Raw genomic sequence first — 18,243 nt, 5'->3', positions numbered from 1 at the left:
GCACCTGGGTGGCTCAGTCGTTAAGCGTCTGCCTTCGGCTCAGATCATGATCCCGGGGTCCTGGGATCAAGTACCGCATCGGGCTCCCTGCTCAGTGGGGAGTCTGCTTCTCCCTCTCCCACTCCCCCTGCTTGTGTTCCCTCTCTCGCTGTCTCTCTCTGTTAGATAAATGAATAAAATCTTTAAAAAAAAAAGCTTCCAGGACAAACAAAGACTAAAGGAATTTGCAAACACAAAACCAGCCCTACAAGAAATATTGAAAGGGGTCCTCTAAGCAAAGAGAGAGCCTAAAAGCAACATAGACCAGAAAGGAACAGAGACAATATACAGTAACAGTCAACTCACAGGCAATACAAAGGCACTAAATTCATATCTTTCAATAATTACCCTGAATGGAAATGGGCTAAATGCCCCAATCAAAAGACACAGCATATCAGATTGGATTAAAAAAGAAGACCCATCGATATGCTGTCTGCAAGAGACTCATTTTAGGCCCAAAGACACCCCCAGATTGAAAGTGAGGGGGGGGGAAACCATTTACCATGCTAATGGACACCAAAAGAAAGCTGGGATGGCAATCCTTATATCAGACAAATTAGATTTTAAACCAAAGACTGTCATAAGAGATGAGGAAGGACACTATAATCTACTTAAAAGGGTCTATCCGACAAGAAGATCTAACAGTTGTAAATATGTATGCCCCTAACATGGGAGCAGCCAATTATATAAGCCAATTAATAAAAAAGCAAAGACACACATCGACAACAATACAATTAATAGTGGAGGACTTTAACACCCCCTCACTGAAATGGACAGATCATCAAGCAAAAGATCAACAAGGAAATAGACTTTAAATGACACACTGGACCAAATGGACTTCACAGATCTATTCAGAACACTCCATCCCAAAGCAAAGTGCCCATGGAACATTCTCCAGAAGAGATCACAACCTAGGTCACAAATGAGGTCACAAACGATACCAAAAGATTGGGATCATTCCTTGCATATTTTCAGACCACAATGCTTTGAAACTAGAACTCAATCACAAGAGGAAAGTCAGAAGGAACTCAAACACATGGAGGCTAAAGAGCATCCTACTAAAGAATGAATGGGGGGCGCCTGGGTGGCTCAGTTGGTTAAGCGACTGCCTTCGGCTCAGGTCATGATCCTGGAGTCCCGGGATCGAGTCCCGCATCGGGCTCCCTGCTCGGCAGGGAGTCTGCTTCTCCCTCTGACCCTCCCCACTCTCATGTGCTCTCTCTCATTCTCTCTCTCTCAAATAAATAAATAAAATCTTTAAAAAAAAAAAGAATGAATGGGTCAACCAGGAAATTAAATAAGAATTAAAAAAATTCATGGAAACCAATGAAAATGAAAACACAACTGTTCAAAATCTTTGAGATGCACCAAAGGCAATCCTAAGAGAAAAGTATATAGCAATACAAGCCTTTCTCAAGAAACAAGAAAGGTCTCAAAGACACAACCTAACCCTACGCCTAAAGGAGCTGGAGAAAGAGCAACAAATAAAGCCTAAACCCAGCAGGAGAAGAGAAATAATAAAGATCAGGGCAGAAATCAATGAAATAGACACCAAAAGAACAGTAGAACAGATCAACGAAACTAGGAGCTGGTTCTTTGAAAGAATTAACAAGATTGATAAACCCCTGGCCAGACTTATCAAAAAGAAAAGAGAAAGGACCCAAATCAACAAAACCATGCATCAAAGAGGAGAGATCACAACCAACACCAAAGAAATACAAACAATTATAAGAACATATTAATGAGCAACTCTATGCCAGCAAATTAGATAACCTGGAAGAAATGGATGCATTCCTAGAGATGTATCAACTACCAAAACTGAACCAGGAAGAAACAGAAAACCTGAACAGACCTATAACCACTAAGGAAATTGAAGAAGTCATCAAAAATCTCCCACCAAACAAAAGCCCTGGGCCAGATGGCTTCCCAGGGAATTCTACCAAACATTTAAAGAAGAATTAATACCTGTTCTTCTGAAACTGTTCCAAAAAATAGAAATGGAAGGAAAACTTCCAAACTCGTTTTATGAGGCCACCATTACCTTGATCCCAAAACCAGACAAAGACCCCATCAAAAAGGAGAATTACAGACCAATACCTTGATGAACATGGATGCAAAAATTACCACCAAAATACTAGCCAATAGGATCCAACAGTACATTAAAAGGATTATTCACCACGACCAAGTGGGATTTATCCCTGGGCTGCAAGGTTGGTTCAACATCCGTAAATCAATCAATGTGATACAATACATTAAGAAAAGAAAGAACAAGAACCATAGGATCCTCTCAATAGATGCAGAAAAAGCATTGGACAGAGTACAGCATCCTTTCCTGATCAAAACTCTTCAGACTATAGGCATAGAGAGTACATACCTCAATATCATAAAAGCCATGTATGAAAAACCCACAGCGAGTATCATTCTCAATGGGGAAGAACTGAGAGCTTTCCCCCTAAGGTCAGGAACGCAGCAGGGATGTCCACTATCACCACTGCTATTCAACATAGTACTAGAAGTCCTAGCCATAGTCATCAGACAACAAAAAGAAATAAAAGGCATCCAAATCAGCAAAGAAGTCAAACTCTCACTCTTTGCAGATGATATGATACTTTATGTGGAAAACCCAAAAGACTCCACCCCAAAACTGCTAGAACTCATACAGGAATTCAGTAAAGTGGCAGGATATAAAATCAATGCACAGAAATCAGTGGCATTCCTATACACCAACAACAAGACAGAAGAAAGAGAAATTAAGGAGTCGATCCCATTTACAATTGGACCCCAAACCGTAAGATACCTAGGAATAAATCTATCCAAAGAGGCAAAGGATCTGTACACAGAAAACTATAAAATACTCATGAAAGAAATTAAGGAAGACACAAAGAAATGGAGAAACGTTCCATGCTCATGGATTGGAAGAACCAATATTGTGAAGCTGTCAATGCTACCTAGAGCAATCTACACATTCAATGCAATCCCTATCAAAATACCATCAACTTTTTCAAAGAAATGAACAAATAATCCTAAAATTTGTGTGGAACCAGAAAAGACCCTGAATAGCCAGAGGAATGTTGAAAAAGAAAAGCAAAGCTGGCGGCATCACAATTCCAGACTTCCAGCTCTATTACAAAGCTGTCATCATCAAGACAGTATGGTACTGGCAGAAAAACAGACACATAGATCAATGGAACAGAATAGAGAGCCCAGAAATGGACCCTCAACTCTGTGGTCAACTAATCTTTGACAAAGCAGGAAAGAATGTCCAATGGAAAAAAGACAGTCTCTTGAACAAATGGTGTTGGGAAAACTGGACAGCCACATGCAGAAGAATGAAACCGGACCATTTCCTTACACCACACACAAAAATAGACTCCAAATGTTGAAAGACCTAAATGTGAGACAGGAGTCCATCAAAATCCTAAAGGAGAACATAGGCAGCATCCTCTTCGACCTCAGCCGCAGCAATTTCTTCCTAGAAACATCGCCAAAGGCAAGGGAAGCAAGGGCAAAAATGAACTACTGCGACTTCATCAAGATATAAAGCTTTTGCACAGCAAAAGAAACAGTCAACAAAACCAAAAGACAACCAACAGAATGGGAGAAGATATTTGCAAATGACCTATCAGATAAAGGGCTAGTATCCAAAATCTATAAAGAACTTATCAAATTCAACACCCAAAGAACAAATGATCCAATCAAGAAATGGGCAGAAGACATGAACAGACATTTTCCCAAAGAAGACATCCAAAGGGCCAACAGACACATGAAAAAGTGCTCAACATTGCTCAGCATCAGGGAAATCCACATCAAAACCTCAATGAGATACCACCTCACACCAGTCAGAATGGCTAAAATTAACAAGTCAGGAAACGACAGATGTTGGCAGGGATGTGGAGAAAGGGGAACCCTCCTACACTGTTGGTGGGAATGCAAGCTGGTGTAGCCACTCTGGGAAACAGTATGGAGGTTCCTCAAAAAGTTGAAAATAGAGCTACCATACAACCCAGCAACTGCACTACTGGGTATTTACCCCAAAGATACAAATGCAGTGATCCAAAGGGGTACGTGCAGCGCCCCGATGTTTATAGCAGCAATGTCCACAATAGCCAAACTATGGAAAGAGCCAAGATGTCCATCGACAGATGAATGGATAAAGAAGATGTGGTATATATATATACAATGGAATATTATGCAGCCATCAAAAGGATTGAAATCTTGCCATTTGCAACAACGTGGATGGAACTGGAGGGTATTATGCTGAGCAAAATAAGTCAATCAGAGAAAGACATGTATCATATGATCTCACTGATAGGAGGAATATTTAATCTCAGGAAACAAACTGAGGGTTGCTGGAGTGGTGCGGGCTGGGAGGGATGGGGTGGCTGGATGATAGACTTTAGGGAGGGTATGTGCTATGGTGAGTGCTGTGAATTGTGTAAGACTGTTGAATCACAGACCTGTACCTCTGAAACAATTAATACGTTATATGTTAAAAAAAAAAAAAAAGACAAAGATAGCAGGAAGGGAAAAATGAAGGGGGGAATCGGAGGGGGAGATGAACCATGAGAGACTATGGACTCTGAGAAACAAACTGAGGGTTCTAGAGGGGAGGGTCTGGGGGGATGGGTTAGCCTGGTGATGGGTATTAAAGAGGGCATGTACTAAATGGAGCACTGGGTGTTATACGCAAACAATGAATCATGGAACACTACATCAAAAACTAATGATGTAATGTATGGTGATTAACATAATTAAAAAAAAGAAAGGGGAAAAATAAAGTTCCTGTTGAAGAATTAAGATATATGGGATAGAACATCATTCAATTTAAGCTAGGAGTAGGACCTAAGGAAACAGAACAGCCATTTGCTTTTTCTAAGGCCAATATTAGGAAGAAAAAGAATAGACACATACAGTGTCAAGTGTCCCTCTATGACACAGGGACTGTAAGAGTCACTGGAATCCAACTGCAATGATATCCTTAGAACCTGGAGACTATGGGTATAAGAGACATGCACATCTTGCTTGCAGCTGTAATTCAATAAGTAAACTTTCAGTTTCTGAAAGCAGTATCTTAAATGGATGCCAAGTTAGTATTTGGGTAAATACAGACTGAAATCCCATCACAATTCTATAGAGAGCAGTCCAAAAAAGACAGGAAACATACTGAAGCAAATGAAACATAGAATATGCAAAGCTGATACAGAAGAGAAGAGTGGCTCAAAAGAGATCCTGGAATATATGCACTATCAGAGGTCTGATGTTTTGGATCTGTTCTCAAAACTTCAGGCATAGATAGGTATGCTGGAAGCACCTAAAAGGACACAAGTGGTGTGGACAGAAAGATAAAGGAGAGATAAAAGAAGAAATGCCCATCTAGCATACATAAAGAAAGAAGCTAGAAACAGTTGAGAAGGTAGAAAAGCAGCCTCTGACATCAGGAGCTGGCCTGGTAATACTGATTAGGCCTAGTGTTGTTAGGAGCTGGCTTAGAACCCACAACTAGGTCTTGGTGTTCTCTTGTTGAATATAACAATTTCATAAAACATCAACATCAGAGAAAGCCATGCTGTGATCATGCTGAATCAACACAAAACAATACCACCATGTAATCATGTCCCAACAGACAAAAACATGAACTCCATCTAAATAACAAAGATGGTCAAACATCCTAAATCCTAGTATGAATGACTGACTTCATACAAATTATAGCTTTAGGTTTCCATGCTTCTAGATGAGATTTATTAGGATATCTCATCATAGAATTACCCATTCTTCCTAACAGTATCCAATTCAGAAGGAAACCCCACTTCCTTAACCCCTCCCTAAAATCACCTAATACAAGCTCAAACCCTTTAATAAATCATTTCTAACATTTTCCCCACTGTGTGCATTCTCCTCACTAAACTAACTTATTCAGCCAAAGGTTTATTCCTGGTGGTCTTTGTTTAGAGCACATTGATAGAGACTTTAGATGAAGTCAGGCAGAGAAAGACAAAATCATCAGATTATTTTAAATGAACCAGAATTAAAGAAATCTCTAAGTAAGAATTCTTTTCCAAAACAACCTGTTTCATCAGGATAAAATGCACATTTTTCCACATGGTAGCATTTCTCAAGTCAACACATTTTATAATCAAAGGCATCTGAACAATTGTAGTCAGCCATAGTTGACACCTAACTGTAAGAGGAAGCAGTGGATAAAATCAAGAAAGCAAGAGATTCAAATCCGAGATATGGTAAAAGACTAAGTAAGGAAGAACTGTTTAACTGTTTAAAATCTTTATCTTGGCAGGCTACAACCTCAAGATCACATAAACTAGACACCTAGAGGAAAAACAGTTGTATAATTTCAACATACTGTGTAAGTATAATGATTTACTTATAGTGAAGATGAACCTCTAAGCTCCATTCCAAAAGTGTAAGCCACAGAAGATCATCTCCATCACCCCCCTCACTACAAAAGGACACCAAATGTGGCAGTAAATTTAACTGGGCTTAAAAGCATAGAGTTCTTTTTATTTTTTTTAAGGGGGGGTGTTTGGGGGAGGGGTAAAGGGAAAGGGAGAGAGAGAATCCCAAGCAGGTTCCATGCCCAGCACAGACCCCCGACACAGGGCTCAGTCTCACTACCCTGAGATCATGACCTGAGTGGAAATCAAGAGTTATATACTTAACCGACTGAGCCACCCAGGTGCCCCAAGGTTTTCTTATTCTTAATTTGCATGGTTACCCTAAAAGAAACCAGATTCCTGAGTGAACATCGAGGACTGAAACAAGCATGCAGCTTTATTCACTCATTTATTTATTGAATATTATCTTTTGAGAACAAATAGAAGAGTAGGTATTGTTCTGGATGCTTGGGATATATCAGTTCTTGTATAAACAAAAAGTTCAGCCCTTTTAGGGGAAGACAGACAATAAATAATAAACATAATAAATAAGTTGGAAGCTAGAAGGTGGTTGTGCTATGGGAAATAGTAGAGAAGACTGAGGGGAAATGGAAGCATGGGGTGGGGGTTAGTGAAAGCTGGTTGCATCTTTAGGTATGGTGGTCAAGGTGAGACTTAGGGAAGGTGACCTATGAGCAAAAGTCTTGAAGGCACGGAAAGAGTTAGCCAAGAAGAGAATCTGTATCTGAGAATCTGTAATCTTGCGTTACAAGTAAAACCAGTTGTTTTCCCATTATAACTACAATATAAAAATACTGTGCTTTAAAGAGCAAAAGGTCTCTCTCTTCCAAACCTTAAGCTAGTCAGGCCTCAAGCCATTAGCTTAAATAGATCAAGGAAAGCATCTGCATCAGGATGGGGGCTACACTGACCAGGAGCAAAGTATAGGAGCTCAAACAATGTGAGGAGTGCATTTAAGTATAAAAGAAAACTAAAAACTTTAAGTTAATGATTTGAAATTAAGCATTTGTGTGAATTCATGGTTTCACTAAATACAGGTAATATATAAAAGTATATATGAAATATATACCCTCGGGCGCCTGGGTGGCTCAGTTGGTTAAGCGACTGCCTTCGGCTCAGGTCATGATCCTGGAGTCCCGGGACCGAGTCCCACATCGGGCTCCCTGCTCAGCAGGGAGTCTGCTTCTCCCTCTGACCCTTCCCCTCTCATGCTCTCTCTCATTCTCTCTCTCAAATAAATAAATAAAATCTTTAAAAAAAAAAAAAGAAAAGAAAAGAAATATATACCCTCATTCAAATACATATCCATATATAGTTCCTAGTTCTGTCCACCGAGAGGACTTGGGAGCAACAATACCCTAACACCTCATGTCCAAATCTTTCTTCTAAATACTATTCTTCACTAAGAGAGAGAAATGACCAATTCAAGATCTATTGGAGAAAAGTACACATGAGCTTGAAACATCTAGTTGTATTTTTTAGAAATCTAGCAAAAACACAGAAGCCAGCTCGAAGGGACTACCACTAACCAAACTGGAGACATTTTGAGCATAAAAATAAATAATAACTAACTACAACCCATCCAATAAAACAGGAAGCTAAAAAGGCCATACTGATATGATAAATTAACAATCTGAGGAACAGGATATTTAAACAATTTCAAAGTACCTTCCCACAAAACACTTATTAATTACAAAAGGGAAAGAGTAACTTTACCATATAGAAAATTGGCAGTTAGATGTTAATCAAATAATGCAAGTGCTCATCAATATTGTGACAAGTCAAAACTGTGCACCATATGATGAGCACTGGGTGATTATGGAAGTGTTAAATCACTGTATTGTACACCTGAAACTAATATAACCTGTATGTTAACTATACTGGAATTAAAATAAAGACAAAATTGTGCACCAGGTGATTAGATTCTTTTCTTCTCCACCTGTTCCATAATATTCCTACCAAAGAAGTATATCATAATCTGCCTCTAATCATGAGGATCCAGGGACATTCACTTGAGTCATTCCTAGTTCTTTACCATAATAAATAGTGCTTTGTATTTGCTTACATAAATTTATGTGCACTCCTTGATTTTTTTTAAAGTAGGCTCCATGCCCCAGTATGGAGCCCAATGAGGAGCTTGAACTCACGACCCTGAGATCAAGATCTGAGCTGAGATCAAGATCTGAGCTGAATCAAGAGTTGGATACTTAACCGACTGAGCCACCCAGGCGCCCCACTCCTTGATTTTTTGAGGTAACTTCCTAGACGTCAATAAACACACACTTTAAATATGGATACATATTGCCAAATTGCTCTGAAAAAAGAATAAACAATTTACACTTCCTTGACTACTAGTAAAACTGAATGAATTTTCCCACTTTACTAGAAATAAAACAGGTAACATAAATAACTACTACTCTGACCTTTTGAGCATTTTTGTAGGAATCTTTATCTTCATAATTTGTAATTATTATATATAGTGACATTTACCTTTTATCACTCATTACAAATACTTAAGTGTGTTGTAATTATTGCCATGCAGAATTCTAAAACGCCCCTTTTAAATCATTTTATCAGTATGACTTAGAAAAGAGAAATACCACCAGATTTTTAACACAGTTTTTAGGATGTTTAAATTAAAAAATGTAAAGCACCTAAGATGGGGCGCTTGGGTGGCTCAGTTGGTTAAGCGACTGCTTTCGGCTCAGGTCATAGATCCCAGGGTCCTGGCATCAAGCCCCACGTCAGGCTCCTTGCTCAGCAGGAGAGTCTGCTTCTCCCTCTCCCTCTGCAGCTCCCCCTACCTGTGCTCTCCTGCTCTCTCTGTCAAATAAATAAAATCCTTAAAAAAATAAAAAATAAAGCATCTAAGATAAAGTAGATTCTCCAATGTTGCTTTCCCACATTTCTGCGAAGCACTACAGAAGTCTAGAGCTCTTCTAAGTGCCTCTACTATATATTCATGATTTCTGTTATCCATTTTTAGTGAAGCCTTCTGTTTATATATTACTTACCTATTAAATTCTAATAATAAATATAAATGTTCCTTTACTCTTCTCAGCCTGAAATCCATTTCCTTTCCTGCTTTCAAAAAGAAATGTTAGGTCATTCAACCACAGCCTTTCTCTTCCACATCTAAAGGAAATCCTGCTAAGCTCTCAAGTTCTCAACAATCAATCTCCCACATAACTTCCATGCCAATTTCTTTAGAAAACATGTTCTACACTAGCAGAAAAGACTTCCTCACTAGCCCCCTATAACCAAACCATTCTCAAATTGCATCCTAGCTCTATCAATGTAGGCCAGTTTCTCTGATAATAACTACCCTTCCGGGGTTGTTATATGATTGAAATGTTTGGGGGAAGCAGTAACAGCTCTGCCACTTACTAGCAGTGGACTTGGGTAAAGTACTTAAGCTCTCTGTGCTTTATTTTCCTAATCTATAAAATGAATAGTGATACCTACACTTCACAGAATTATTTTGAGCCTGGACCATAATAAATACCCAATGAATGATAGCTTCCTTTCTTACCCTTCTACTCTATGACTTCCTTTAAAATACTTAAAGTTATCATAGTTCCTTTTAAGCTGTACTACAGGCTGAAATACACCCCGATTCTTCAGTGATGATTCATGTGACATTAAGTACAGGTAACTTAAATGACATGAAGCTTATAAAGTACCTTTTAAAAACTTCAAAAAATTTTTAAAGAAACCAAAGACAAATCTGTTTAAAAGTCTAGAAGTTATAAAGCAAAGAATCAAACCCAGATTTAACTGTTAAAAAAGTGGATTTCCGACAATTTCATTTATCCAGATTGGCATAAAACAAAACATAGCCATAAACATTTGGTAAATCCAGCCACTGTACAAGAAAATATTTTTATTAAAAGCCTGTACAGCCTCACTCCACTCCGATAATTTCCTCAGGCTCACTTCATTTCTATCTGGGCATTTTGATTCAACTTACTCTCTTAGGTAAGGTAAATAAAATTAGTTACAGGTACAGATAAACAGCCAGGCTCTAACCAGCAAGGATCTGGGACAACTTGACCTTCCCTGAAATATGCTTGGTCTTCAGGCAGAACTAGATCAATAATTCTGATTCAGTTCTGATCACTAACTCTCAGTCAAACATAGAGATTCAGAAATCTAGACTGTTTGACCCCCCCCACAGGCTTGGTTCCTCTGGGGTAGGATATTGTAGCAATCTTAGACAATTAACCTTTGGACAATTACTGAGCCTACCCCTCTTAGAGTGAGAATATTCCTACAAGATGAAGTTGTGAGTCTCTCTTTTCCATAACACATTTCCTTCCCATTCCCTAAAAAATCAGAATTAACTTTTCTTTTTACTGGGATTTTTATTTATCTCTGTCTTCCACTCCTCCTCACCATCTTGCTCAATTGAAAGCTAACTGTACATAAAAACCCTAAGAAACTGAATGGAATCTATCCTAATGCATAGTATTAATTTTAAGGTGAAGTTAAAGCACACATTTTTTAATAATGACAATTTTTAAAGTACATATATGAATTCCCATTTCACAATCAAAAGTTTTCCATTTTCTCATTTTTTTTTCCCCATTAAAATTTCAAACTAGAGGGCAAAACAAGGTAAAGTTGAAAAGAATCTTTCACTGCTCAGTATCTGGAATTTCTGAGACTCAGGTCCATCCTTCTATTTCTACACAACACTCAACGAAGGACTTCAGAGACCAAGTATCTTTATTTTAGTCAGTTAATGACACCTCCAATTCTCTAAATCCTTGACAGCAATATAATCACTAAACCGTAACTGGCCATTGACTTCTATTACTAGTGATTAATTAACTATTTCTGAGCTTCATTTCTTTTATTTGGTGAAAGTTTTTAAAGACCACCTTTATTTAGAGTATAACTACTGGTAGTTTTTCTCGAACTTCTCTGAACCTGAAAAAAAAGGGAAGTATAAAGTCCCATCTATTTAAAAGTAAAGACAGAAGTAATATATCTCAAGAAAATATTTGTATGAGGCTCTAGGTAATAATTACAAAACAAAAATAGCTTTTACTGTGCTGACTCTAATTTTAACAAGCTGAAATGCATATCCAAAGTCTAAAGAAGACAAGGAGAAACGGTGGCTCTAAATAAAACAGTAACAAAAATGCCTTCCTGACACTACCCTACAAGTGTTGCCAATTTTCAAACCTAAAAGAGACTCAGTAAAAAAGGATTCTATAAACAGTCTTTTTCAATAATAAGAGAACACTTTACCAACAAAGATAAAAAGGTGGGAGGGATGGGTGAAATAGGTGATGGGGATTAAAGGGTACATTTGTTGTGATGAGCACTGGGTGTTGTATGGAATCACTAAATTGTATACCTGAAACTAATATTACACTGAAATTTAAATAAAAACTTTTAAAAAATCAACTAGCAATAATTATTGGAGGAAAACACCACATTAAAAAAATAAACTAATGTATCAGTAATTTCATAGGGGTTGTCCTCCATTTCTGCCACTGAAAAAATGTAATTTCCAAATATTTTGCATTTTTCAACTCAGATAAAATCATAAAGTTATGACTAATTTATTATTTTAAATTAACATTAAATATCTTTAATACACAATCACACATATGTAAATGCAGAAGCTACTTTGAACATGTGGAATGATACTGACTTATCTTTTCCTTATCACTGCACTGATAAACTGGCTCCTTCAAACTGACAGTTTTCCAGACATTCAAATGAACAAAAAGGAAAATGCAAATACATCATCTGTCTAGTATCTATCCAGGGAATAGACAACTGTTTATTCAAAGTCCCTAAGGGTCTAAATAAATAATGTCCTTTGCAATAAAGTATCATTAAAACAAGTGCCAATATTTAATCCCTAAACATTAGATTTTTTTAATTCCTCTCCCTCCCCCTTTCACTCCCCCAACCTCCTCACCGATTCTGGACCAGTTGCAGGAGGGACAGTCTTTATGTCCAGTAAAAACTCTTTATTAAATAAAAGAAACTTGTCTTGATTGAGTAAATATAAGTCTCTTGGGTCAAACTTTATACAAAGCAAAGAATCAAATATTTTTCTTAAATGTTAAACATGCTAATTAATAAATATGCATGGCTCTGATAAACAGAACAGAGCCTAATATTCTAATGAGAAATATAATTATTATATTTTACAAACTAGCAAACACCCAGCATATAAATTACTGAAAAAACAGCCTATTTGGTTCCTTTATTGGGTTAGCTTCATTTTTGTTTTAATCACTTATGCTTTGCATCATGGTAGAAAAAAACATTTTAGCATATCTGAAAAAAGAGTAATGGCATCTTAACATATACTGTATTCTGGGCAATCAAACCTGTACTGATGAGTAACTTTAAAATTTCCAGATTTTGATATATTTACTAAAACTGTTTCCTCTTTTAGCTTTCTTTTAAAATATGCATATACCAAGGGTATACCTTGTTCTCTGATAAATCAGTTACTAAGAAAGATTTGCCATTGTTATTAATAGACTATCCTTTTTTGCTAATAAAATGTTACAGAAGCTAAGGAATATTATTCAAACTAAAATCTGAAATCTGTATAATAATCAAAATTTGTATGATAATCAAAATCTGTATACTAAGCACAGTTTCAGTAATGCACAGTTTAAAATGTAAATGTACAAATCTTCATTTTTTTTTGCAAAGTTATAGATTTGGGTGATTTTTTTTTTAAGTACAGTTGACACACAATGTTACACTAGTTTCAGGTGTACAACATAGTGATTCCACAATTCTCTACATTATGATATACTCACCACAAGTGTGATTACTACCTGTCACCATACAATGCAATTACAGTACCAATGACTGTGTATTTCCTATGCTATATGACTTATTCATGCCATAACGGGAAGCCTGTATCTCCCACTCCCATTCACCCATTTCACCCATCCCCCCATACCCCTTTGTTCTGGCAACCACCAGTTTGTTCTCTGTATTTATGGGTCTACTTCTGCTTTTTTGTTAGTTTGTTTTGTTTTTTAGTTGGTGATAATATTATGACAGAAGAATCTCTGACCTCACATAAAGCTGACAAGCTCTAATTCTTTTTCTGGGATCCAACTATCTAATTCTAGTTTCTCTTTGATTGTGTCACATGTAAAATTTAGAAATCCCATTTTGATAGCAAAATTTCTAAATAGTTCAAATGTTTCTGCTACAAAAGTCCTATTTTATGTTTTATATTTACATGTTTTCTTCCAAGGAAATTCCCATTTTTTGCTATTGTACCATGTACTATCAAGTATATTTTTTATTAATCAATAATCTATTAATAAATTTTAGCAGTTCATTTTTCGTTGCTGACTCACTATAAAATTCAGAACTGAAGTCATCCCAAGGCACAAAGATTTAAGGTTTAAGATTCACAAGAACAGGTATTGACTATATCCTCATACAAAGAAAATAATACAAGATCAAACCAAGGCTAATACCTAACTCACCCAGATCTGCAAGAATAAACTGGCCAGGGGTGCCTGGATGGCTCAGTCAGTTAAGCATCAGACTCTTAATTTCAGTTCAGGTCATGATCTCAGGGTCCCAGGATCCAGCCCCTGCTTGTCCTTCACCCTCTGCTCCTCCCCTGGCTCTCTCTCTACTAAATAAATAAAATCTTAAAAAAAAAAAAAAAAATGAACTGCCCAGCCCAGTATGCAATTACAACTACCAATTCATCCACAAATCATTTTCTCCCAATTCTTGCTTGAACCAGAAGGAGGAAAATAAACTTAAATATATATGTCGCCTATTTTTTTTAATGGCAAATAACAAATTAAGAGACCTACCAAAAAGAAAACAAAAATCTCTCAGTTAAAAATATTGATGGTGAAGAGAAAACTATTTGTGGGGTTTGGATTCCAAGTGGAAAAAGAACAGAATACATGGGCAAGTATGGTAAACAAAAGTATGTAAAGTGGGGCTGTAGGAGAGTGAGAAGTACAATGACTGAAAACACTATATTGAGTTAGATTTTCCCTATCAAGGTAGTAAGGTTCATGTCAGCAATTAATGGAATGGAATAGAAATAAAGTAAACTGTGAATTGTGTAAGACTGTTGAATCACAGAACTATACCTCTGAAACCTATAATACATTATATGTTAAAAAAAAAAAGACGACGATAGCAGGAGGGGAAGAATGAAGGGGGGGAAATCGGAGGGGGAGACGAACCATGAGAGACTATGGACTCTGAGAAACAAACTGAGGGTTCTAGAGGGGAGGGGGGTGGGGGGATGGGTTAGCTTGGTGATGGGTATTAAAGAGGGCATGTTCTGCATGGAGCACTGGGTGTTATACGCAAACAATGAATCATGGAACACTACATCAAAAACTAATGATGTAATGTATGGTGATTAACATAACATAATAATAAAAAAAAAAGAAAGAAAATAAACTGGAGACACCATATAACAATGACAACAAGAGCACAGTGAAAAAGGAAAGGGTCAGTTATGAAAAACAAATGACAAAAACAAAGACCATCACCACAAAGATTTGGAATAACTTAATGACGAATTTTTTTCTTAATTAAGGGGTTTTAGGGAGAAGGAAAGAGCTAACAATTCTAGCACAAAATGGGAAGAAAGCCTGGGAACTATCTGAGAAACATCACCGGAAATTAAACAAAATTTAAATAATGGGGGAAAAGGGTACATTATAGGCTGGATACAGGGTTTTGTGGGGGTTTGCCAATAAATAAATAGTCTTCAAAACAGCAAATTATTTTGTAATTCTGCATATGGTTCTTCAGGGTGAGCTTATATAATAATGGATATGCTGGAAAAAATACAATGCTTCAGAAATAAATGTATCATACTGTTTTATATCCAATATTGCCCATATATCTCTCAGCTTCCTGTTTATCTTTTGAAGACTGCATGATTTAAATTTTGAAAAATATTTTAAAAGCAATCAGAGGATTGCTTTAATTACTTTGTCCCATAAACTGATATTAAAAGGCAATATATTCAAAATAAGATGAAAATATTTTACTCAGTGTACTGTGAACCTCTAAACTTACTACATTTGCTCTGGGAAGTTATTAGAAATTCACTAACACTGAGTTTAAAAGATGGCCTACAATTTCATAATGTAAGTACCTTCTGCCTTTTTCCCAATTGAAGCAGCTCTAGAAAAATCACAGCTGATTTTTTTTTTTTTTAGGGGTTTTTGGATGGGGGTGAAAAAACAGAAATTTCATCCAGCCTAATATAGATTACCAAACTGTTTCTCCTCCAAAGTAAAACAAAAGCATCAGAGTATAATGGAAAAATCTGGTAGAGTTCTACATTTATTTTCTTTCATATTTTCTTACTAGAACAACGACGAAAAAATGTACCACACTACTGTAAGATGTTAGTAATAGGGAATGGGAAGTAATGGGAATTGGGAATGTTGAGGTAGTATATGGAACTTTCCATTCCATTTTTCTGTAACCTAAAACTGAAATAAGTAAGGCCTATTTGGTTTTTTTTTTAATTTTTAATAAAATAAAAGGCAACACAGCACAAAACTCTGTATACTACTACTACAGATTTTAGTTTCCAGGTAGAAATTTTTTTTCAATAAATTGAATATTGTATAATTATGTATAAATATAATACAAGATTAATGATAAAAGTTTGAAAAAGACACTAACATGAAACTTAAAAAATCAAAACTGCCAGTAGTTCAACCACATGGAAATAATCAAGTAACTTCAGAGTATATTTCCTAGCTTTCTCCATGTATAAAAGACATATACTTCACATAGCTACGGTTACATGGTATATGTAAAGTATTGCACATATTTTTTTTAACTTAACCAACTGTGAACATTTCCTCTTATCATTAAAAATTAAGAAAAAGTTCTTTAAGTGATGAAAATACTGAAATAACTTGATATAATTTATTTGATGCTGCTCAAATTTATTTTGAAAATTATGAAACAATCAACAGAATACTGTAAAAGCATAATGATTTATAAAATGCCTAACAAAATAACTTTATCAAAAATCCTCAACTTTGCAAAAATGGGATCTAAAAACTTTTTTGTTCAAATCATTAATAACTAACTCACCAGGTGATTCTCCTCCTACATCTGAGGCTTGGCTTGAATCTACTGAAGAAACCACACTGACAGCACTGGTAGGTAAACTTGTACTAAGTGTGGAAGGTAAGATTGCTGATTTTTTTGTTGCAATGATGACACTTCTGTAATAAAGAAAGTAAATAGATTTTAAAACAGAAAAGGTCACTCAACCTAATTACATTAATTTCAAAATAGAAAGTAGGAAACTAATTTCTTTTTGTAATTTACTTATTTCTATTTTGATGTACAATTTAGAATATTCTCTCAACAAGAAATCTCTCCAATGGCATTCATATTTATCTGAATTTCAGTGTTTTAGAATGAAGACAATGTCCTATGGAAATATAATAATCCATTATAACATTTGAACTTACAATTACTATATAAGTCTTTAAATTTATGATCATCTTTAATTATCCAACTTAAATAAAATATAACCAAAGGTATATAAAAAGGGGATTTTGGCACTCAAGTGGAAAAGTAATTAACTTTTTCTTAACCTCAGAACTGAAGCAGAAAACTCAACATGTTTCTACATGGATTTTAAAGCACCACTAATTTGAAATCATAAAACCTTAGAAATCTTATAAGGTAAAAAAAAAAAAAAAAACATAATAAACAATTTTTAACATGTATATAGTCCAAGTTTTTCTTTTTAAGCCCCAAAGACTATCTTTTGATAATATTATATCGAAAAAACAATGCATAGGTATAAAAGCTAGATGCAAAAAATTCCAAATAATCAAATTTGTTCATTTTGTCTATTATTGAAACACAGGTATTTATGATACACCAATTTCAATTAAAGTGTAATACTTTATACCAAAATAGTAACTAAAAGACCTTATTAGGCATAACTAAAAGGCATTTTTAATTGAAGTTAGCTCCATAAACATGCAAAAACTCAGCTAATGAGGTAAAGAGGACAGCTGATATATAATGCACTCCCACAGCAGTGCTTACTTTTAATTACCTGGTGTTAACCATAAGCCTAAAGTCTTCAACATTCAATTTATTTAATCACATCTTTTGTTGACAATATTGTAACTGCAAGCTTCAAGTATTCCCTTAACAGCTTTAAAGTATTCAGTTTCTAAATAAAGTTACTTAAATACTTGATCCCAATAAATGTATTCAAAAGTGGAAATTATGTAATTCCAGTATCTTAAAAATATATTTTGTTTTTGTTGTTATACCAAAGAAAGACAATACAAAGCGAAATAGGTTCTGTTTTACTTCAGTGCCTATCATGTGACAGCAAACACTGTTGCCAATTAAATCAAGTTCTCTTGTGTTAGGCATGGCTTATTCAATGTACTTGGGGGTAGCTGGTGTCACATCATTATAAGGGTGACTGCCAATGTTAACTATACACTAAAAAATAGAAGCAACAGCCACCTGAGCCCTCAATCCAAAATGGTGTGCTTAAATCATGGTAGCTTATATCAGATGAAGATTATTGACTTTAGGGGGAGTAGATATGACCGTGTATGCGCACTAGCGGTACACTCAAAATAATACAAAATATAATTTATGCATTTCCTACTCAAGGCAGAAATTCATAAACCTATTGTTTAAGAAAATCTCTAAGTACATTCCCTAGCAACCTATTTTGGAGGGAGGAGTGCTATGTAGAATTTACTTTCACATTTGTTCACAAAAGAAAGAACTAGTAAGATCT

General features: G+C 35.8%; 1 protein-coding gene across 4 annotated transcripts in view; it reads right to left on the bottom strand.

Annotated features, from left to right (window-relative positions):
• The window catches only part of LRBA (LPS responsive beige-like anchor protein), a 762,450-nt gene that overhangs the window by 526,409 nt on the left and 217,798 nt on the right, over nucleotides 1–18,243 (bottom strand). For all 4 annotated transcript variants that reach the window (XM_044912877.1, XM_044912874.1, XM_044912875.1 and 1 more), the window contains exon 30: nucleotides 16,551–16,684. In XM_044912877.1, the coding sequence (XP_044768812.1) occupies nucleotides 16,551–16,684 (134 nt within the window). The remainder of the gene's footprint in view (nucleotides 1–16,550; nucleotides 16,685–18,243) is intronic.

Source organism: Neomonachus schauinslandi, chromosome 2 (assembly GCF_002201575.2).
Source record: "Neomonachus schauinslandi chromosome 2, ASM220157v2, whole genome shotgun sequence".
Classification (NCBI taxonomy): Eukaryota; Metazoa; Chordata; class Mammalia; order Carnivora; family Phocidae; genus Neomonachus; species Neomonachus schauinslandi.
This window is presented reverse-complemented; position numbering and strand designations above follow the sequence as displayed.